Below are 23126 nucleotides of genomic sequence, written 5' to 3'. Positions count from 1 at the left end.
TAGCAGATAATGTTTAACTCACATCAAACCTTTACACTAATGTTGTATTTTTCTATTTTAGATGCTGAAGCGACTGTCCTACCCACTAGCATGGGTTGAAGGATTGACGGGTGAAGGAGGCAACAGCAGTCACAAGTCGGATTCAATTGAATCAGCCCCGAACACTGGTGACTCTAACCAGAGTGTCTTTTCAAAAGTATTTTCCAGGTAGGTACCGTGAAAACTATCCATGCTAATGTCAACCAATGATTGACAATAATTTAAACGATTTGGTTTTAACGCACTGTTTGTTAAACGCTACGAGTGGTTTTCAAAAGAACATGGATTTAAAAACTAATGATACCAGTCATACATATTTGATTATCTCGCAACACTACCGCACAAACTTGTTTCTTCATTTAAATGACAGCCAATGACAACAAATATTTTGGTTCCAATATGTTTGTCATCAACTGAACACATTTATTCCACTTTATTTTGTTAAGAGCGCACCTTACCGGCCCATATATTAAATTATCTTGGCGCGTTATCGTTTAATTATATATGTTTGAATTTGTATGATTTTTTTCCGGCAACAATGGCTAAACTTGTTACACGCTATTCTTGTAAATTGATGCCAAATTCCCCTTCGCCATATCGTTTTCTATTGCTGGGAATCACGCAACATAAAAAATCAACTTCAAACCAAAAAGCTCACCCATCACATTGGTTTCGGAGCTGGGTGGAAATTTGTTTTTGTCCAAAACGCCATCGGAAGACTCCGGAGGCTCACCTGTTCCACCACTGACACCGCACGAAGCGCAAGCAGGGGGGCCGGTTGCGGCCGGGTAAGAATCTGTATTACATCCTACACCCATAACAGTCACATACCTCAAAGATAATATGTTTTTGTCACACTTTCGCTGTCGTTCTGTGTACTTTTCTTTTTTAATTTTCACCCTGTTCACTCTACCGAACTTTCTGTCTGTACATATTTCTTAATCATTATATTGCGATGTTATAGAAATGTTGTGCTGCTGTATTTCAACTCAAAATGTAGCAAGCCTATTGCAACAGAGATTATAATTTCTCTCACACCCTCTTTCGTAGGTATCTACAATGTGTGTCCCTTTTGTTCTAGCATAACAGTTGCAGCCAAATTGATGTTATAATTTCATCTCAATTCTCCGCTTGCTTATAGTAAGAGGTCAAGAGGATGAAAATACGATCATCCCGTGAAATGACAACAGTACACTTCGTGTTCTTAAGTTTGCTTGTTTGTCTATGATCAATAGGATCGTTTTTATTTTCTGTTTATCCGTGAGCGAAGCAGCTTACTGTGAGTGTGTTTTAATTTCCTTTTTGTAAAAATTATATACACATGCAGCAGCTGAAGATGCAAGGTCGTGAAATAATTTAGTGAAACATTTTACTTCATGTGTTCGGATAAAGTTCGGATCAAGGATAAAGTTGACCTTTTATTGTGTAGTGTATGTTATACTATAGTCCGCTATGTATTCCACACTTTAATGTGTTATGCCTGTAGAATGTATGCTAGCGAAATTCCCTAACAAAAGCAGGATTGATATTTGAACCGAAGCTAATCTACTGTTCTCCACTTTCAGACGATCATCCATCGGTACATTCATTCGCCAGCATCCCTCTGAGGGTAGTGCGAATAAGCAGAAGCCGGCACCACCAAAACTGGACTACCGTTCGATGGTGTCCATCGACGACATGCCAACACTGTTTGTCAGCTTTGACAGTAAGTATTGGATTCGGTGCATGTATTGTGTTCGCTGTAACCAAATGTTAAGAAGCAGTTTAATATCGATATGTTTTTTTCTATTTAAACTTATTTTCTTGACTGTTGGTTCTTTAATGGAACGTTTGTTACTGATATGAAAAATAACTTTCATAAATTGATGCTAGCAAATTTTATAGCGTTCACAATAGTTAATTCTTAGTTATTTTTTACTTTCTTCGAAATATCGATAGTATATGTAACTATATTGCAGATTGCAAACATAACACATGCATATGTTGCAATTTCACGTTTATTTTAATTGATGTAATTTATCACTACATTTTATGTTTGTTGTCTATGTTCTTAGTGCAGCTGCTGAAAGCACTGTGATATTTTCAATTTTATTGAATGATTTTCTCTTTTCAAGTAATAAACAATAGATTATTTTTAATAACTAACACTAAGATTATTCGCACCAATGCATATTAGATCTTCCTGCAAGTTAATGCGCTGCTGATTAAATTAATTGCACCTTTAATGTAGCCGCAGTTCATTCGATAGATTTCATTTGTAGGCGTTTAGAAGCATTCTTTAACGCGAGTCAGACAATATGAAATATGATGTTTTTATTCTATATGTTCAAAGTTGTGAGTGTGTTAGGAATTTTTGATAGGCTGATTTCTGCAGGACTTTGTGTTATTGCGAATCAAATATCATGTAATGTATTTAACGTGCAATGTTTCACAGAAGAAAAAAAATATTGATCGAAGTGCAGTTTTGCACTTCGACGACGGTTAGTGTGTTGCAATGTAGTATATTGTCGTGAATATGTATATTTGGACAGTTTTTCACTCTTCTTTGTCTCTCTTCTTTACATATCTCTTTTGCGCTCATTCCTTTATCCCTTCGATACTGACTGCGTGCTTTCGAACAAAACCATTCCCACGCCATTGTACACAAACTACCAACAACTGCTACTTCTACAAAATCAAACCTACAAATCAATCATCATCACTACAACAAACATCAACAAATGAACCAACCAATCACAACTACAACAACCGTTGTTCACAAATTTTCAGTGAAGGCCCCATTGTTTCCTCAGCTTGAGAAACTTGGTAGGTTACAGTGCTCATTCGCTTCTCATTCTGAAGGTCCTTTTATGTTTTCTTTATGGCCATCCTACATTTTTTGTCAAGTTATTTTTTTGTGTCGTTACAAAACCGTGACGATCGAGTGTTTTACACATTATTATCATACATTGCATTTGTCATGATCATATTTGCCCTCACATTGTTGTCGTAATATTTTGGTTTTATTCATGTCACTAATTTGCGTATCATGAACAATTGTGTTCATATTAATACGCTCGTTTTTCGTGGGTAACAAAAAAAACATCTGTGTTCATCCATCGAACGTGTCGCCCTACTCAGTTCAGTAAACTCAGTCCGCCTCTGTCGCTACGTCTATTGTGCACTGTATTGCTACATGTTCTACTTGTAACACTATTATCTTACATTTGTCAGACCATTGTATGGTATTAATTTGTTCCATTGGTGTATCCGTGTATTTCGGTCTTCACATCTTCGGTATGTTTCACGTCTGAATACTTTTTCCAGTATTGGCTGTTTGATTTCGTAGGAACGCGTAATGACTCATGTAAAACGTTAAATTTTTCAATGCATGAGCATTTTATTACTTGTGTACATGTTGGGTAATCCTCGTCTTTAATTTACATTCCACATGCATGAATTTTAGTGGAAAGTTTTTTTTTTCATTTTATATGTTATACTTTTTCAGCTAAAAGTTTTTATTTTTTTTAAACAATTCGAACTTTTAATGACCCTTTTATTTTATTAAAAACAAACGTTTTCATAATCTATTAAGAATAAGATGTTGATAAATGTTCACTAGTTCTATTGCACGAGTCCGGATACTTTTTCTTGCTTATTTACACTCCAGCTACGCATGATCTAACATTTCTCAATCTGCATGTGAATGATCTATATACAAGGGATGCTACTGTAGCCTTCAAATCAACATTGTCCTGTTTTACACATCGCTATCATTTCACGCTCTCGTCGCTTTTCCGCAATAGAACTTATTCCACGACCGGCCCGTGCCTGCCCGGACCCACCGATGTACCTTCGGTTGCGCATGGGACGCAAGATCGGCAAGAACACTCCCCTTCCGACGACGGTAATGTCCTACGGCAAAAACAAGCTACGTCCTGAGTATTGGTTTAGCATTCCAAAAAATAAGTAAGTATTTATTTACATCTAACTAAATGTGCATCACTGAAAAAGTGTTATGCCGAAAAAGTGCATCACGCTAAACCACTTCTATTAAACCTCTGTCGCTAGGGTTGATGAATTGTATCGCTTCTTGAATGCCTGGGTGCAACATCTGTATGGCGAGCTGGATGAGGCCGCCATTAAGGAACGTGGTTTCGAACTCATCCAGATGGATACTGAATGGGCAGCAAAAACTGGCAGCCCGTCGAAGGTAGTTAAACGTATTATAGTTACGATTCTTGACCCACATGATCCAATTAATCCAAATGATCTAATGTCGCAAAATTATCTTTTTATATAGGACGGTCGTTCCGCCAGTGAAGGCGAAATCTCCGAGTACACACGCGAGTCATGGGAGGTAAGTCGTTCATCTAACAGTACACGATCACCAAATAGAATTGCAAAAGTTTATATTTCTCTTTGCGTAAGAAACTTTAAACAAATGATGCTTTTTAGCATTCAAGGTACAGTGTTGATCAAAAATGAAACGGAAATCTACACCACCAGTTTCACTAGGTCCTACGATGTCCCTAACTGTTGCAAGGCAACATATGATTAATTATTTGTCTTTATTTCTTCGTTTATCTTTCCCATTTCGTTTATTCGTTCGTTTAAATCTCCGTCGTTCTCGATGCGGTTTGAACTGCTAAAACTACAGCTGCTAAAGGCTCCGTTCGTTAAAACCTACAACATAATCAAAAGTCAAACTGGATCTAACGATTTGGACGGTTGTGAGGTTAGAATTGTTTGCAAACTTTGTACTGAACATCACTACAGATATGTATATCTGCTAAAAACTGTCACACAATTGCATTTTAGATACTATGCCTGTATGCAATGATATATTCTTAAACAATCATATACCTATATGTGGAACACTGCAACAACACTCCTTTAATATTGTAGTAGTAATGTAATTTGTGAACGTTCAACGATTGCTGTTTAATACCGTACGCCCATTTACTGTCCCCTATCTATTGCTCTCTTTATTTTATTCCCCGATATTGCATCGTTCATACTTACCTAGACTGTAGTGTTAAAACTATAGATATCGTCTGATAGTACTGTAATTGTATTATGTTTGAATCTAGAGTTTCTTTTCGTTCGGCTAACTATTCACTTCTACCCTACTTGTTTGAACAATTTAGGAAAACGCTATACTTACAAGTTATGAAAGAGCGTTTAAATTTAGTATGACTCAACACACGGTGACGTATTTGACCTTCTATCGTTTTGTGTTTTGTGAGATCAAATCATAGTTCGAAAAACGCTGTTGGGTGTATTTGCCAAAACATGCTGCGTTTTTATATAGACAATTATTGTCACGGTAACCTATACCAAACAAACTCCATAGCTGATGATAACGTAATGCCACAATGATCGTTTTAAATTTCCGTTACATTTTTTTATTCGCGTTTTTCACGACTAAGCCGTATGTCTACCAATTAAAGTACATACACTTAATACGTGTTGATTTTTTATATTTTAGACATAATACTAAGAAATGGTCTTATTTAATAAATAATATGTGTACGTTTTTACGGAACTTGACAGCAAAAAGCTTAGTACAACTTAGCTTCTATTCACAGCTTTTAGAGAACCAGCACTTTTACTGCATATCAGTACGTTTTTTAGCGTTAATTAGTGACAAAATTGCATCCTTTGGCATTACTTTTATATTTAGACCACCTACTATAAAGCCCTATTGAGCAGGTTGCTTATGTGTTGCTTCTGTTTCCCGATCGCTTAGTTTTATGATTTGGTAATCCGTACAGAGATAAACGATTCTTGTTTTATTATCTCAAGTTATCATACCGATTAGTATTAAATAGATCAGTTTGGTATGTTAAAGGACGAACGTATAGATGTATGTTTGATGTCACTTCGATGTATTGTTGCCAAATCTATTACCTTGTCTGTATATCCATGTATAGCTCTGATTAATGGAAATTAGTTTGACTGTTTAGTTTTATGTGTTGTTATATTTATTTTACAATAACAAACGCAACTATTGCCATTCTTTGCCCAGCCCGTACAAAATTATAGCCTGCATCATCGAGGATGTAAAATTGCTTTTGTTGTAGATGTGCGTTAACAGCAACGCACAGTGACACATTTTATTTGTAATTGATAGAGTAGGTGAATATGGCATTTTTGTTTGCCAAGTATAATCGGTGTAAAAAAAAATAGACTGTATTATATTACACTCAAATCCACTGATGCTTCCATCCGGAGTGTGCCAAAATTCGACTCGAATATTGTAAACATCATCTCTTCCGATGACATAATCACTGTTTAACAGTTTGTTTGCGAATCGTTGATAGTAGCAGTAAACAATCGACCAAGGGTTATCAAAGTTGTTTTATGCCCCTACAATGCGTATTACATTTTTCGGGTGAATTGCGCTGTAATCGATTTGGTTAAGTTACAAAACAATATACCAAAAATAATGTTACAGCATAAGATGTACTAAATAAACAGCAGTCGTGTATATAACTAAAACACGCCATTTATGTCTGGCACAAAAATTTATAGAAGAAATTTTTTTATGTTTTTTTCTTATAACATAACGTAACGCATACCCAAAAAAGAAACAAACGCGAAGCAAAAAATATGATGTGCCATATAATGTCAGCGTAGCCAAGCCCACAAAAACAAAAGTTATCAGTAATAAGCATTGCGCGCTCAACAACATTCCCCATCAATTTCAATGTACGCCGTGTCGCATGTTCTGCCAAAAAAAATGTACATTTTTTGAAGCATCGGAACCTGTTTTTGGAAGCATCTGGTGAAGGTAAAAGATGATCAAACAGTACAGAGCGCGGTGATCGTTACAGCTTAAAAAAGCATCGCAGCACAATTTATGGTTCTAAAAATAGCCACATAAAGAACAGGTTTTGACAGAGCATCAGTTTTTGCTGTTGTTTTAACCAGTTGTCGCATCTTCTGTTTATGGATACCGTTTTCTTGCCATCTTGCTGCATGCATACGCACACAATTTGCTTTGCGAAACTCTTACCAACCTGCAATGGGAACAATAAATCAATTGTCACTGCAACGACGTCATGTGTTAAATGCTCTAGATAGATGCAAATTAGAAAATTAAGAAATGATATGTTAATCGGAAACATAAATGTTTCACACAGTTAGCGTGGAGTAATCCTGATGACTCATTTCCAAACATTACAATGACATGCGTTATAAGTACTTGCCACGATGATCGGTCAGCAAGCTGAGAAGTTTTTTTTTCAATTAAATCGGATAAAAGTAATAGCTCAGCAAAAAGTAACATCACCTTCAGAAGGACGTTGCCTGCGGGAAGCTGAATATCTTGGCCGGGAGGTCAGGAACTGAATTTGATCGCGTGACTCGCGCGCGGTACAATCGTGCCACGTGAGTGGTGCGGGTTAGTTTGGTCTGCACGAACCATTCCGCTATCTTTGCTCAAGGATTTTTGTTTTCGAAGTGCAATCAGTGGCACCGTAGATATTACGATGCTTCCGGAGGCTGTGTGAAATGCAGGAAACATTCTGTGGGTAAATTCTTCTGTAATAGATCAAGCGGAATGTTATGCGTTCGGTCGGTTTTCATTAAAATGTTCTGGTAATTTTGTGTTGGATTATTTTTTTTAAAGAGCTATGGCACATCCACACTAATATCTTCACGTCTTGAAACTTGCCTCACTGTTGGGCTGCTTCTCTGTTTAGCAGACAGAAATGGCTAAATAAGGCTATCGCAAGAACGGCGAATGTTCCAACAGTGCAATAAATCGAAGAACTTTTGAAGAAGTCCGCATACACGCACGGGTTCACGTCTCGCCGTTCGAAAGTAACCATCCTTGGTTTCTGCCAAGCGAAGCTTTTTCGAATTCAGACGCTTCCTTGATTTTCTGTCCTTCACTGTTATCCCGCTCGTCAGTTCCACAGGAACTGGAAGGGTTCGCACTGCTAAACAGGGAGTTTGTTTTCTCGTAAAACATCGCTAACCTATCGTATAGTAAAAGGCACCCGGGAAACAGGAAACTGCCTAGAGTAGGCTCAGTGTTAAGTGCGGCGTAATTTTGTTGATTGGTGTTTGCTTTGCTAAATCTGGCAACATGTGGGGAGTATTATATTACAGCAGCATCCCCTGTTTTTTCTTTCTTTGAGCTATTTTTTCAGGAATTAGTGATACACATTCCTAGAGTTTCGTGTTATCGCTCTTTAAAAAAATAACAAGCGATTTTTCAAAACAATAAATAAAAATCTCTGCAACGTAAGCGATCGATCATCGTTGGTTTACGGTTTGGCACGTACATCATCGTAACGTTATCGATCGCCAGTAGCGTGATCGCCAGAAGCTGATGTGTGAATACCGGGGCATCTATGCCATTAAAGCCACATGTCATGTGGTTGTAGGAAAATTCCCAAAATATAAGAAAATCGGTGCGCGAAAAAACAGGTCACCCCGAACAAGTTTGTAAAATTCGGATTTTCGTAGCATGTCACAACCGTTTTGTCCCTTTTTGGCCCACTCCTGAGGGGGTTGTATTTTTCCATCGGAAATCCGCAGTTTCGGCGACCCGCAGCTACAGATGCAGTCTCGAAATTTCCCCGAACCGGTGTGCTATCTATCTACCAAATCTTACCAGTCTGACAAACGAAAGCAAGATTTCGCCACTGGAAATGCATTACGGTTGCGATCTCCTTTACCAATGAGATCATAGACGCTGTTCCCTCGGGATCATGCCACTAGCGCGAAAAATGTGGCTTGGCGAAGTGTTTCGTTTTTGTTTTGCTCAACGACGCGTGGTAAAAAGGGGGTTTGCACGAACGTCGGTCGATTTTACCTTGAACTGGGGCACCTCGAATCCGTTGTAATTTGAGATCACCGCACTGTTTTCGCTCATGTTTGTCGTCTTTCACTCACGGTTTCACACCGCACGCATACGGAGCTTGTGAGTATACAGGTGTCGTACGATAATGGGGGAGGGGGGGGGGGGGGGGGGTTTTGTGGCCAATAGACGAACGAGCAAAATGGCCACTTTTGTACGGTCAGCATGCGGCGGAGAGGTCAACTTTTGCAACATACTCTCACTCGTCCGTTTTGCTTTGTGTTTCTCTGGGTGAAATAACGCACCAACCCCGTACACAAATCATGCTACGGCTGGCCAAAGAAACACACGCGTACCGTCCTTTTTGGCCTTTTCGTTGGATCGGATTTGGCAGTTCGCCTTGCCCTGCTGCTACGCTTCTCCTCTGCAGCGAATAAGAGCGACCATGCGTACACACGGCGGAAGAGAGCGCACACGCAAGTGTGTGTACGGTTTCGCACACCAACGTGGGGCGCGTTACATCGATGGCCACCGACGATCGACGATCGAGTGTGGTACGCGCGCACCTTCTTCACTATGCACTGGCCAGGCCATTTCATTCTGCCTTCATCTCCGTTGCCGATCGCGTGCAGGAGTGAACGGATTTCTCGCAACGCAGGTGGAACAATTTAAGTGTACGGCAGCAAATGCTGCAAAGTTATATCTGATGGTGCAGTGTCCGGTGTTGTATTTCTTCAGTTTGGTGAATGTGACACGATTGAACGAATACACTGATGGGTACGCGATGGATATCATTTGCAAGTTTTAATTGCTCTCGTGCTAATAGATCGGTAGTATCGAAAAATTTGGCTGCTGGTCAGTTTGTGCTGTTATGCTCTTACAAGCCTGCAAATGTGTCGATGCTGAGTGTTGCGTCCGTTGTTGTAACTATTGATCCCTCATAGTGTAAATGTGTTTTTGTGGCCTAAAACCACACAACACTCCTTTGCTGATATCAAAATACACGTCTTAGGGAAGGAAAATCCCGTACTTTACCCTCAGAAAAGTCTACAGCGCTAGCCAACTATTTCCCCTCCCAACGGTCTGATTTTGTGTTTTTTTAATAGTATGGTTTGTTTTTTTTGCTGGTGATACATTCTTCATGTTTACCGCGCAAGAAACATACAGTAAGCGAGGAACGTGTGTTGATAGTGTTGTGTGCTTTCATTTCAACATCAGCTGGCCTATACCGATCGCCGAAAGTGGTGTAGTGATGACGAAAGAGTGTAGTTGTAAATGTACGCTAGCTTTTTTTTTCCTTGTGTTGTTGATGCTCTATTCTTCATCAGACCCCGAAAAACAACCACTTTGCCTGGTGTACTGCGCGGTTTCACTCGATCAGACGAATGATCAGTATGATCCACGAACCCCATCGCGTTCACATGCGGTGAGATCTCTCTCTCTCTAGCGTTCGGCGAATTAGGGTGATCATCGTATCGCTTTTTTTTCTAAACCATTTCAATTTCGCACTCTCTGCTCGATTCGGACGTGCCCGAATTGCACTTTCTTCACGTGTGAAAGGCAGAAACGCTCTCTAGACATCAGTAATGAGAGTAACCCTGCCAACTCTCAGACCTTCGTACGAGATCAGTTCACAGTCGTGTGGCGTCTTTCTCCGTGAACTTGAACGGTGGATCAGTTACATCTTGGCCGGGATGAAGCCATGATTTGGTCGTCTAGTAGTGATCGCATGATCTTGCGATGAATTCCATTCCTGTGTGTACAGTTTTCATCTGCTGAGGATCCATCCAATTCAGAGGCGAAACAATATTATCCGCCAGGGTGTAATGATCCAAGTGCGTCTGCGCATGTGTGTATTACGAAATTAATACCAATTCATCCTAATTTTCTCTTCCCGATGTATCAAACCAGTGTGCCTAGTAGTGCTACGCTCTCTGTTCAGTGATTCAGACACGATCCCTTGTGTAACAAATGCTCTCTTGCGCTACGGTGTGGAATTTAAGTACGCTTCCTGCATGACAGGCGGGTTCTGTCGTGAAAGAAGCGAAACATACCTGGTTGTGTGTATTGAAACATTATACTCTCTATCTGCTTGTGCTGTGATATCCTCTGCTTGGAGTAGTTTAATCGTAATTAAAGTCGTTCGCGAGCTGTTGTCCTTTGCCGGCAGAAAGTGTTGAATTGGAGGTTCTTGTTGAACAAGACGTGGCACAGCGATAAACTCCTTTATATTCCGTATCGTTCCTGATATTGAAACATAAGCACAAATGATGTCGAAATCGAAAATCAACAAGCTCACCAAGTACCTGAAGACGAAGGTAAACTATCACATTCTAGCTAAACGTACACAATCTACACCAACAATAAACTCAAACTGCGTACGGCCATGTGTTATAACATTGCTTAACCCCTTTTGCCTTTAAAGGGTGATAGTGGACGGCTGTGCTAATAAAGTGATATTCCTCCCTGCCCAACCGGACCCAACGTGTGGGCCTAGTAAATGCTAATCATCCTAGACCTTCTTTACACATGTTTGCAGCGCAGCATATTAGACGCCTGCCAACCCACTCACAGCCCTACCTATACCCCCTCCATAAACTAGCAGAACCCTTTTTTTGTGCACATTTTGCTGCATTGTGTGTGCGACCCTTACTAACAGGAGCAAATTGTGATTGACCATAGAGCTGGATAACAAAAAAAAACAAAATTGCACCGACTTGTCTCTGTTGTTCAGGCACTTTTTGCATACCTTAACATACGCTGCTCCTCCAGCACACGGCCGTTGTCTCATTACGCGCCGTGAACGCGAACTGAGCAAGGTGGGAGGGAAGAACAGTCTAACCTTTAGCGACCCTGACCGGAGGTGGTCGGTCCCCTGACCGGTTCCGTTCCGATGAAGGAACCCGAACGGCGACCCGATTGGTGCCATATATTAAGTGTATGTGTGATATTGTTCTACCTTGTCTTGTTTCCACACGTACCTTCAACCGTTTACTTAAATTCGTGGAGTAACACGTGAAGTCTCCTTCGGTAGAATCGGTGCTCTTCCCTTTTTCGTAATCCTTCCGCATATCTGGCTAAAGCCTTCTGACCAAAACACAACCATTTATGGTTGCAGGATTGTCCATCAGCAAGATGGTATTTTGAGCATACGTTCGATATTTTTGACTCTTCAATACATTGTAACATTGCTAGGGTATGGATGTATGAAAAAAGGTTACCTTTGCTTCAAACTAGTCGATTAATTCATCATGCAAATTAATCTCCTCTCTAAACCTTCCCTAACTGTCACTACTACTACCACTACTACCGTCCTCCCGATCAACACCCCGATCGGTGATCGCCTATAAAATTCAAGAAGCACTCGAACGTCTCGCTTCTTCCTGTGCCTATTGCATATTCATTTGTTTTGTTTGCCGATGCATTTCATTTCATTTGTTTGCCCGTCACATTTCTACTACTTTGCATGACACGGGGCGAACCTTGATGCGATCGTGTTAGGTCAGCCTGTTTAAAACACACCTCACATACCATCGAGCATCACATCTCTTCACGGAATCGATCGAATACGGCACGGGGGCGAATCGAAAAGTTATTTTTATGAGATGTGCATTATCTAGTGATGGTGACATCCTGGCTAAGATTAATGACTAAGACGTTTCTCGTGTTGCAGATCAATAAAAACAATGTCCTTCCCCCTTTAGGAGAATGTGTAATACACTAGGATACTTTGTTTCGGTTGATAGTGCATGAGCAGTGATATGAACTTTCGTTGCGTTACGTCGTCTGATTTGCTTTGAAGCTGGTTATTTAATATTTTCCTGGCTTTCTCTAACGTGTCCTTTGAGTATTTTTTTTTATTTAAAGCTGAACAATTTGATCGTTTGCTTTAAAAGTACCTTTTTACGAACGAAGCCCAATGGAAAATAACACATTTCTTAAAACTTTAAAATTTCGTCCGACCTACTAACAATCGAATGCCACGGAAACACTCACGCGTGCTCGAACGAAGTTCCTTTTTTGTAATTTATTTCAATCTATTTCGATTAAAAAGCGCTTGATACGACTCGTTTGCCGTGTTTTCGGTTGATCCCAGGAGGGTTTGTCATTCGGAGCGCGGCTGAAAGTGAACATTTGTTATCGATCACCGCATTACCCGTCCTTGAGTGTGACAACATACAACCGCCCAAAACTGGATCATCAACGTCTTGGGGAATTCTAAAGCAAGAGTTTTACGTGACGCGCGAACAGTTGACCATTGACTTATCTTGGACTGGTCCAGATTAGTGTTGGGTGAATCTGTTTCAGATGAATCTTGTGCAAATTTGAATGAATCGGAATCTATATATCAAAGATTCATGAATTATTTTAGGAGAATGTCCCCCTTGTTATTTCGTCGAAGGTCTTTAGGGGCGTGTTCCGCTACTGCTCAGAGGATTCACAAATCTTTTAGGAGTCGATTATAGATTTCAATGGCTCCTCACTTAAGATTCATATGAATGGTACTTAGCACAAGATTCATTAAGCACAACAGTTGTCCAGGTGCTTAGATACGTGTGATGGAAAAATTCGCAAGAAGCTTCAAAGGTAATAATTTAATACAAAACTTATGAGATAGTTCAATTGTTGTTGTTCACCAATAGTCGTGATTAGATAAAAAATAATCAAATAGAAAGCTTATTCGAATGTAATACAGCATTCAGTATTCAGCAGCCGGTCCAGAGCAACCCTTACATATCAACTTTGCCAGCAAAGCGGCAGAGCTGTTGAAAAAGCTAAAAACTTCACACTCTTTCCCGTATCGTGAATTATCGCCTTAACCACGAGTATACACACTGGTGCTGGAGTTTGCATTTGTGCTCCTGTCTCCCCTAAAATGTTTTACATACATAGCAGCTCACCAACTCATGCACACCAGGAATGGTGGAATGGATCATACACTGTATACATACTCCAACGATTTTGCGTGTAGTTGATGGTATAGAAAGCAAGCGTACGCCTGATGTCTCTGTGTGGGTTTTACGATGTAGTACATTTCTCTCTTTTTCCCTCTCTCGCTCTCGTTCTCGTTATACCCGGTATCTGCTGGAGCAGTAGATTGTCAAAAGTAGCCCACCTATTCTAGTCCGTGTGGTGACGTTTGGTGCGCGAGTGTGGTTTTGGCAGTCTTTGCCGTGATTTTAAAGTGAATGCTATTAAAGTTTGTATCGACAAACATCAGTGTTCATAAACCAGTGATAGCAAATGTATCTCCTTTTTGTGTTAAACCTACGCAATCCTATGTGAAACAAACGGTCCAGTGTTATGCCTTTTGTAAGGCAAAATATCTGTACTCTCTGAGTTGTGTGTTAGTAGTGTCTCAGAAAGCACCGTTCTCACTGCCATACGAATTTGACATTTTCTCTATACCGACCAAACCGACGCCTAGCCATCGTTAAAACCAAACTGAAGAAATACCGGTTTGCTGAAACAACTTTTCGCCCCGATTTGCCGAGGTCGTTGCATTCACCTTCGAACGGAAGCAGAGGTGTTGTACCATCAACGAGCCAGTTGCATTCGGCCATGTCACGAAACACCCTCATTGGCTGCCGGAACAATCCCAAACCCCCGGTGAATTGCATTGGCAAATGGTGAAGAACCAGTGAAAAGAAAACAACAACGTGAGCCACACATAGTCAGCGATATTTTAAGCTAACTTAGCGAGCATATAGAGCTGAAATCAACAAACACAGCTGTGGTGTGGAACCACCTGACCATTAAGCACCAACACGCACACACTGGCAGAGAACTGGCGTTCGGTTGGGAACGTGTGTGCGTACGTTGTAAAACCCACACACATTCAATCGTAAACGACGATGGTGGGCACGTGTGCTTATGTGCCTTATGTACAGCTACTACACCACTACCACTAGCAGCGATTTCTTCAACGCAAACAGCCACACTGCCGGCCACCCCCTAATGAATGCCCCAGTAAACGGCATTTCATGCGTAACATAAACATAAACATCATAGCCTAACGCCGTTCAGGCTAATGTCGTTTGGCCGTTTTGTGGAAAGAATTAAACTGGCAAGTGCCGGCCCCCACCATCTGCAGTTACCTGGCTGCAGCAACTTCCCAGCAACAAGTTGCATACCCGAGCGGGAGCATCCGTAACATTCGTTTCATCATAGCCCTTCGATACGTTCAACTCGCAGCATAACGGGCAACAAACGATCGTGATGTGGTACTTTGTGCTTCTGGCCGTTTCGGCCACTATTTATTTTGCGTCAAAGCGCTGGGGCCGGCAGCTTTACTATAGATGGGGGCGCCTAATACCGTTCCGGCGAGCGATCGTGAACAAATCACGGCCTCCGACACCACCACTCATCGATACCACCGTGCCCATCGTACCAGGAGGTGTCAGTGGCACCGGCGAGGAAGGTTACCCGTTGCTAAACACCAAAGAGGAGTTTGACGATGATCGATTACACACGGTAATGGAATGAAGCGCCCATAATATTTAGGGGAAATCGATAGTGTAAGACTAACATTGGGGCCCATGCGGTATATGATATGTATATTGCTGTTTCCAGTTCGAATGGCCTTACATCTCCTGGAAACAGTTTAGTTTTAGGATTGCTCCCTTTGCTGTCCTTATGCAATGTCTTGCAGTTTGCCATGGCCTTTTCAATCACGTTATCACACCCGCGTGATCGTACTCGGCAGCGGAAAATTCCAATCGGAAATTAATTCAATTGATAAGCAAAACAAACTAGCAAATGTAATCAGGAACATACAATTATACGTGCCTCTTCCAGAGTAATGGGAGTAATCTTGCTTCTTAGAAAAGAAACGAATAGCAGATTACTGTGTGTGGCTCATGTTGCAGATCATGACCCTTCATTCTAAAGGTCATCACGGTGTGATTTTCAACCGACCTCATCACTTTATTGATAATGGAGCAGAACCGGACCATATGGTGATCGCCAATCATGATTGAACCATTAGCGGGAGGGAAAGTCGGATTGATTTAGTTCACATCTGGATGACCTCCTCGGTCGTTACCCTTGTCGTGACTGTATAGTCGACAGGGTGGAAAATTAAACACTGCAGATGGTAGAACGGTGGAGAATTATTTGCATTTGCAAATAGTGCAATTTGCATTCTTGTCTCTTCACTTTCTCTATCCCGGCCATTGTTATGTAAGGGAGAAGGTGAATGTACTGCCTTGAATTTGTGTTCTGTACGACGTCCCTCAAACAGGTCAGAGACTATGGTAGGGTAAGGTTGAACGATATCCCACAAGTGAACGTGAACAGTTTGGCGTTTGCCAAGTGTCAACTACTTGTCCATTATCTCAGGTTGGCTTTAGCTGGGGCCAGCTGCCTGGCTAGATTATGCTTGCCCAGGCAGCAGAGTACTAACAGACGATAAATTAACTCCTAATGACTGCCGATCGCGGATGAGCGTTTGCAAGCGCGTTTCTGTTTGATTTATGGAGTTGCCGCCGGGTCACATAGTGCATCATGATTAGTTCTTGCCATACTGTGCAACAAAACAACAGAGTGGATCCAATTAATAATGTAACACGTACCGAACGATCCGACAAATATGGCGACTTTTGGGGTGAAGAATCAATAGTGAAGAGTGCTCTTCGGTGGTGATGCAATGACGACGTCTTCGAACGTTTACATGCGAAACATACAGGCGTTTCAACACTAATCATATGCACCCCGATTGCAAATCACATGAACGACAAAGTAACTGTAACCACCGTTCAGTGCTTAAATTGTGACGTCGTATGGTGTGTGTGTGTCTTGCGCGCATAAATATAGCTGCTAAAACTGAGTTGCAGTTAGGTGGAAGCCGAACAGTTTGCGAACAAACAGGTTGAATAAAGGTGGGATACTTTTATTCGTGCAGAGGAAAATCCCCTACCGTATCGTTCATATCGGTCTAGATCCCAAGGCCTTCACGGTAACTGTACACACATGCTCGTCTAAGCAGGATATTCCGTATAAAATGCAACGGTAGCCGCCACACTACCCGTTTACGGGGTTTACCGGTGCCGGCGTAGCGTGCTGGGTGATCAGACATATAGGAACTGTACAAAATGCTGTATAAATCTCGGTGGCGTGTGCGTTTTGGGAAATGCAGTTACACATCTGAGAGCGTTACCAAGATCAGGATCAATGGTAGCAACTAGAAAGCTACTTATTCATCGGGTTTTCAATGTCCGGAACAGCTAAATCTCTAGGCACCATGCAGCGTATTACAAAAAAAAAATCATCTGTAATCGGAATCATTTGAGTTCGGGTGAATCGTATGTTGATTGCGCCACGTATGCGTGAGACCTTTTCCCACGAGCGACCCAACGCCAAGCGGGAGTGGCGCACGTTTGGCGATCATTTCAATGCCCCACCGGAACGATTGTGCAGTGACGTGACGTGTATGTCACGCAAAAGCGCACCCGTGCGCATCAGCATCTTCTCCAGTCGGTTTTGCTGTACATAAAATGTGTGCATCATGCGAAGCTTTGGGAGGCGCGCACTATCGGGATTAAATTTTGCCACAGTTTAGTCACGGCAGTGCGCGCAAATACCGCGGGATAAGCCACGAACAATTAATGGTTCGTAGTGACGCACTCTTGCATGACGCATTGTAGTAATAGTTTTGTTTGATGGTGCAATAGAGATTGCCCGGGACAGACAAAACCGCATCCAATTAGCTCACTTCCGCTGGATTTTGCTACCCAGCGACGGCAGCATACAGCGATCGATGACGTGGTGTAGCCTCCCGAATAGGTAGTTGTTTGATTGTTTCGTACGATCTAATTAAATCGTCTCTCAATAAGTCACTCACTATAAGCTAATTCAATGTGTTAAGCAACATTCTAGCTATAGCATCATATCGTTGTTTTGGTTCTGGGACTCGAGGATGATCAAATGAATGACATTAATTAACGATCCGTTGATTTCGATTGCAATTAACAACAGATATTTTTAGCATCAATTCCCTTAGGTGGCGGCCTATCCAGTCAATCGATTCGCATTAGCTTATCTGCTAAGCATGTGCCGAAAGATTTGCGCTTTCCGAGCGGCATTCCCATCAGTGCCGTTGTCATCTTGTCCAGTTCTCGTGCCTTCCCAACTAGCTAATGTTACTGCAGAGATCAAAAATTGCCTTTTTCCTACCCATTCCATCGATAGCTGCATTGTGTGTTCTGGGGCAGAATTAAAAAAAAAACATCAACTTGATGGGTGCGAGCTTCATTTTGTTCGGCTATTTCATTCAGTCAATGCCAAACATATCACCTGTTGCGGATAGACAGCCCTGTCCTGTACGCTCTCGTCAAGCAGCGGGCAGTTAACGCTGCTGGTGCGCTCAGCACCAAGCAGTGCCCGGTCAGTCTGTTTACCATTAGTGTTCACATCGTCAGTTTGATTGAATGGACAGTCTTTCCGTCCGCCAACTCCAACTCTCCTCGCGCACACACACACACACACACACACACCGGAGGTTTATCATCTGACGAATTCTATACCAAAGATACGCGGCGATTGAGCGAAATGAGCCACTTTAAGCTAATTAGACTAGCAGATAAGAATTAAACGATGGCCGGGAAAATGGAGCTATCGGACGGAAATGCTTTAAATGCAACACTGGTGGCTGGGGAGGGCAAAGTGTAGCGCGTGTCCGACACATCCTCAATCTAGCACCATCAAACAGGGAGGTTAGAAGTTTTCCATCGCGGAGTATGTTCATTTTTTGGACTGCATGTCCTTCGCGGCAGTGCTGGGCGGATACCGTTGCCATGCCAAAAGGTAGCTCTCCATTGCCACCATTATGGGCGTACAGCTTGGACCGTGTAAGTTATATGAAGCGCGTTAGAATAATTCCACTCTCGCAAACATGTTTCGCTGTTGTGCGCCCCGGTCATGTGTGCGCATGCATTCGCGCGCATCCACGACCTCACACAACGCGCGAGGAAAACGGGCGATGGATCTAGATCTGACCATAACCGCAAGACGGCGGCAAATGGGAGATCGCGGGTGGTGGACGCGTTGTCAATGAAGCGAGCAACCCTTCCCCCCCACTCGCCTTCCCCTTGCGAATGGCAGCACACAAAGCATTTACGCGCGCGCACTCACAACAGCGATTCAGCGTTGGCTGCCGTTAGTTTTGTGCGAGCCTTCCACCGAACTGGAAGTAGCGAATCCGACGTCCGCGCCTTTTTTTCCCATTATACTAGGAGGAAACGCATTGTGATACTAGCGGCGCGATCCGTTCCGTGCTCTCGCGGCAAAGGTGTGAATTCGACACACGCACTGTGCACGGTTTTACGTTCGTTTGATCCCTTGATTTTTGTGTGTCTTTCCTGTAAGCGCTACCGACGGTTTGTGTGCTTTGAATGGTGATCGAACAAAAAAAAAACAAATAACAAGACTTTCCGTTGCGCAGAAGTTTGTAACAGTGGGTGACACAGATTGTGTGTGTGTGTGTGTACGTGTGCGTATCATTACTTCGGATCAAATGCGCAACGTTACAGCTAACAGCAACAACACACCATAATTTATCTAACCCTCGACGGTTTCATGATCTCGATGTGTGTGATCTTGCTTTGTGCGTAAACAGAGCAATTAAACGTAACCACCATCAGTTTGCCCGGCGAGACCCGTTTTGATAGGAGAGGTGTTGTGTTCGGGTTGAAAGATCGCAACAAAACAAAGTGCGCTCTAGTGCAAAACTGACGTGCAACGGCCCCTTTATCGGTCGCTCCTGTGAACTGTGTGAACTTTTCAGCGGATCTCCAGTGTGGATCACCACCGTCTCTTAGTATTTGCCCCCAAAAAGCAACGAGTGTGACTAGAGAAAGAGGTGTAATTGATTAGTTCAAAGACAGACACCTTTTCCGCGGGTTTAGCGTTTGTTGCATCAGCTTCGCTTTCCAATTCCCATAAAAACGGCAACCATGTGTGAACTACTCAATTTGGCTCCGTATGGCGATAAGGTGCTTACTCCATAAACGTTAGATTTAAGTAGTAACAAATTCCGATCAGAAACTGCAACAGCTGTTACTCATCCTCATTTGTTACATCATCGCGATCGTTTGCCTGCATTCAGAGTTCCATAGTTCTATCCATTGTTTATCTATATTGCACATTCTGTATGCTACGACACGAGTTTAATTGAGCAATTTAAGAGGAGACGACCTTTTATTTACATCCGACAAATGTCAGGACTATGGTAAAAAAAACTATGACAGTCACCTAACAAAACGTAATTTTAGAAAGCCCTCCATAAGCTTATGCGTCATTGGCGCCCGTAACAAATTGATCGCGCGATAAAATGTACTGTCTCACATCGGAGGTTGGCGCAAATTTTACTTTGTACAGTATTACTATATGATATTGGACCGGTGATGCCTTACCTAATTGAATACACACAAATGTTACATTACTCAATATGTGTTCAAGTTTCTGTTAAGTTGATAGATACATTCTAATTGAACTGGATGCAATTTTGGGCAGAAATGTTCATGCAGGAATAGCTGCAGGGACGTGTATAATCACAGATTAAGAGACAAAGAATTATTTACCTTAAAGCTAGTTTGAATTTCATCTCGTGCACTATACGTTTTGATAGTGAAGTGTACAAGGATAAATTCTATCAACAAAATTTAATAATCGTGTCCATTACTGGCTTTATTGAACATCAGTATTTTTTTACTCACAATAACGACCAGGGTACATCTTGAGGCATGTATTTCTGTAGTGTAACCTTTACATTATTTTTTTTTTTACTGACATAATTCTAAAATCGAGAATAGACGACGGGTGGTGTGAGTCAACCAGTTTTACATTTTGCCGCTTTGGAGTCTACCTATTGCGGTCACACGTGCCCGGACTTTGCCAAACCGCCATTTACGCCCTGGTCGGCATTGTTGTTTGCCGTGGTAATGACATATTCCATTGTGTGTGGATATATTCATGGTTTGCCATGAATTGTATGTTATGTGGCATAACACTGCTCTATCACATTTAATTGAACGGTAAATAAGAACAATTGAATGTTGTGGGCCTTTCAATGTTTTTTTTTATTTTCTGAAATCAAGAGTATTAAGAAAAATTCTAAACATTCTATCGATCGTACATACTTGGATACTTGGATCGATCATACTTGGACAAAAATACTGCCAGGCAATGGAGCGAAAGGCACTAAAATTTCTCCTTTTTAGCACTACATCTAGTGCAGGAGGATTTTAATTTTATATTTTATTTGTTTAAGATTGTTAGTTCTTTTTTCTTGTAGGAGTGAAAATGAGTGCTTCGGGTCCAGGGGTAGGCGACCTCGAATGCCGTATACAACAAAGACATTTTGTCTGCCGCGTGCGTAACACTAAATCTGTCTTCTTTACAAGAGAGGTGAGAAGAACAGTAGGAAGTTACTATTACACCGAATACTAATGTGGGTGGAAGGACGAGGACTCACGTAGAGATGAATATAGGACTCGGGTACATTGTAGTCGAACATGTGATACGAGTAAAGAACCTGGCAGGAAGTCCAACAGTGCTTTAACAAATATCCTGAATATATTTAACAAAACCTGAACTACTAAACTATTTCAATGTGATCCGAATAATTTCTCTACTGGAGTTGCAGGAATAATGATTGAAAATGCAATTGAACTCTGTGTCTGGAAGTCTCGCCCATTGGATACGAAGATTGTTAAATGCTAAGCACATGCTTTTTTATTGATATTGAGATTGGCATCACGTATACAAGTAGCAATTTAAAGCACAGCATTCTGTGAGAGACAGCATCATGTGCTTTTTTCGTAATGTTGTTTTGATGCATTTCATCTACTCTCAACAAACAATGGGAGAAAATGGACTGTTTTGCTAGCATCGCTATCCTCCACCCCAAAAGCTTCCGAGGGAGGAGAGAGTGAAACGATCTAATGCGATCTACGCGTTCTTTTATTATTACGCATCGAGCATTAGTGACCGAAAGCGATGCAATAGATAAGTCGGTTGTTTGTCGGATATTATTGTTTTCATTCTGTTCATGATGTGTTCTGAAGCGTAAGCGGCACGCATCATTCATAGAGGTGCTTGCTGCTTTTGGAAGGCAAAACATTAGCCAGAAATGCTTCTACACATCACATTGAAAATACATTTGAGTATCCTTTATCACGAAACACAAAGGCCAGATCTCGTTTGACCTCATAGTTTGCACACCAAAGTGTCAGTCTCGTCTCGATTGTTGGTCACTATTTTCTGGAGCCTTTTTGAAAAATCAAACCTTAACTCTCTGAAAGTTGCATGATATATAACGGGCAGAAGCCTCACAACTATTACCGCCCAGGTGTCTGGCGGACGCTGGTAACTACACCAGCAACTGATACAAAAACCGAAGCATGTGGTAACATGGAAATGTGTTTCATGATTTACGACGGACAGTTCCATCCAACGGTTGGGTGGTAAACGACAAAATCCGTACCTTCGTACCTTGCCAAGATTAGTAGCGGGTTTATTTTGTTATAAGCAAGCAAACAATCCAAACCGGTAACCGGACAGGCAAGAATTGTAAGACATATCTGACACATATGCGGTGTACTATCACCAGCAGCAGTATCGCTTCAGCTTCCGTTTTTTTTTTTGTTGTAGGAAAATATTTCGTTGTATACATTGTCTATGATAAATGTGTACCGTGACGTCACATTTAAAATCTCTTCTTAAAAATCACACGCCTATTGCCCCAACACCGTTGTTTTAGTGTAAGTGTTTGTATATTCTTTGCCATTCTTATCGTTTGTAGTGAAATATACGATGTATCCTTTGTCGAGTATGGCCCTGAACAAAAGGGATGTAGCAGCCTTGTCTCTCTAGTGTTATTAGATCGTTACAGTAGCAACATCTATTGATTCTCCTCACCAAACACATACACACCATCCCCATTGTTGTTCATCATCGATTAGGGAAATGAATCATCCACACCTTCTACCATCACCCATCCGTGCAAGCCTTTGTTGTGTAGAACAGCATCCTTCTATAGGTGAAACCGGTCTAGTTGAAACCGCGTACTAAATGTGTATTCTTTCGCCCAATCTTGCCCACTCCCGACAGGTTCTGTCTATGAGCACAGATGACTACAGAAAAGCGACCCTGTTTGCGTCTGGTTCGTTCGATCAGGACTTCCAGATTCCGGACCTCATTGGACAAACGGAGATCCTCAGCGAGGAGCATAGGTAAGTCTATTGTTCGTATAATAATGCCTTGTCTGATGTCTGATCTGTATGATTTAAATATC

At 41.6% G+C, this 23126-nt stretch overlaps 1 protein-coding gene across 2 annotated transcripts in view; it reads left to right on the top strand.

The window, feature by feature from the left end:
* The window catches only part of LOC128719865 (uncharacterized), a 41352-nt gene that overhangs the window by 17139 nt on the left and 1087 nt on the right, over positions 1-23126 (top strand). The window contains exons 7-15 of one of the 2 annotated variants that reach the window (XM_053813503.1): positions 62-207; positions 693-827; positions 1605-1744; positions 2809-2844; positions 3825-3987; positions 4090-4231; positions 4322-4378; positions 4679-4756; positions 22943-23064. In XM_053813503.1, coding sequence (XP_053669478.1) covers positions 62-207; positions 693-827; positions 1605-1744; positions 2809-2844; positions 3825-3987; positions 4090-4231; positions 4322-4378; positions 4679-4756; positions 22943-23064 — 1019 coding nt within the window. The remainder of the gene's footprint in view (positions 1-61; positions 208-692; positions 828-1604; positions 1745-2808; positions 2845-3824; positions 3988-4089; positions 4232-4321; positions 4379-4678; positions 4757-22942; positions 23065-23126) is intronic. The other variant, XM_053813504.1, reaches the window with a different exon arrangement.

This window comes from Anopheles marshallii, chromosome 2 (assembly GCF_943734725.1).
Source record: "Anopheles marshallii chromosome 2, idAnoMarsDA_429_01, whole genome shotgun sequence".
NCBI classification, from domain to species: Eukaryota; Metazoa; Arthropoda; class Insecta; order Diptera; family Culicidae; genus Anopheles; species Anopheles marshallii.
This window is presented reverse-complemented; position numbering and strand designations above follow the sequence as displayed.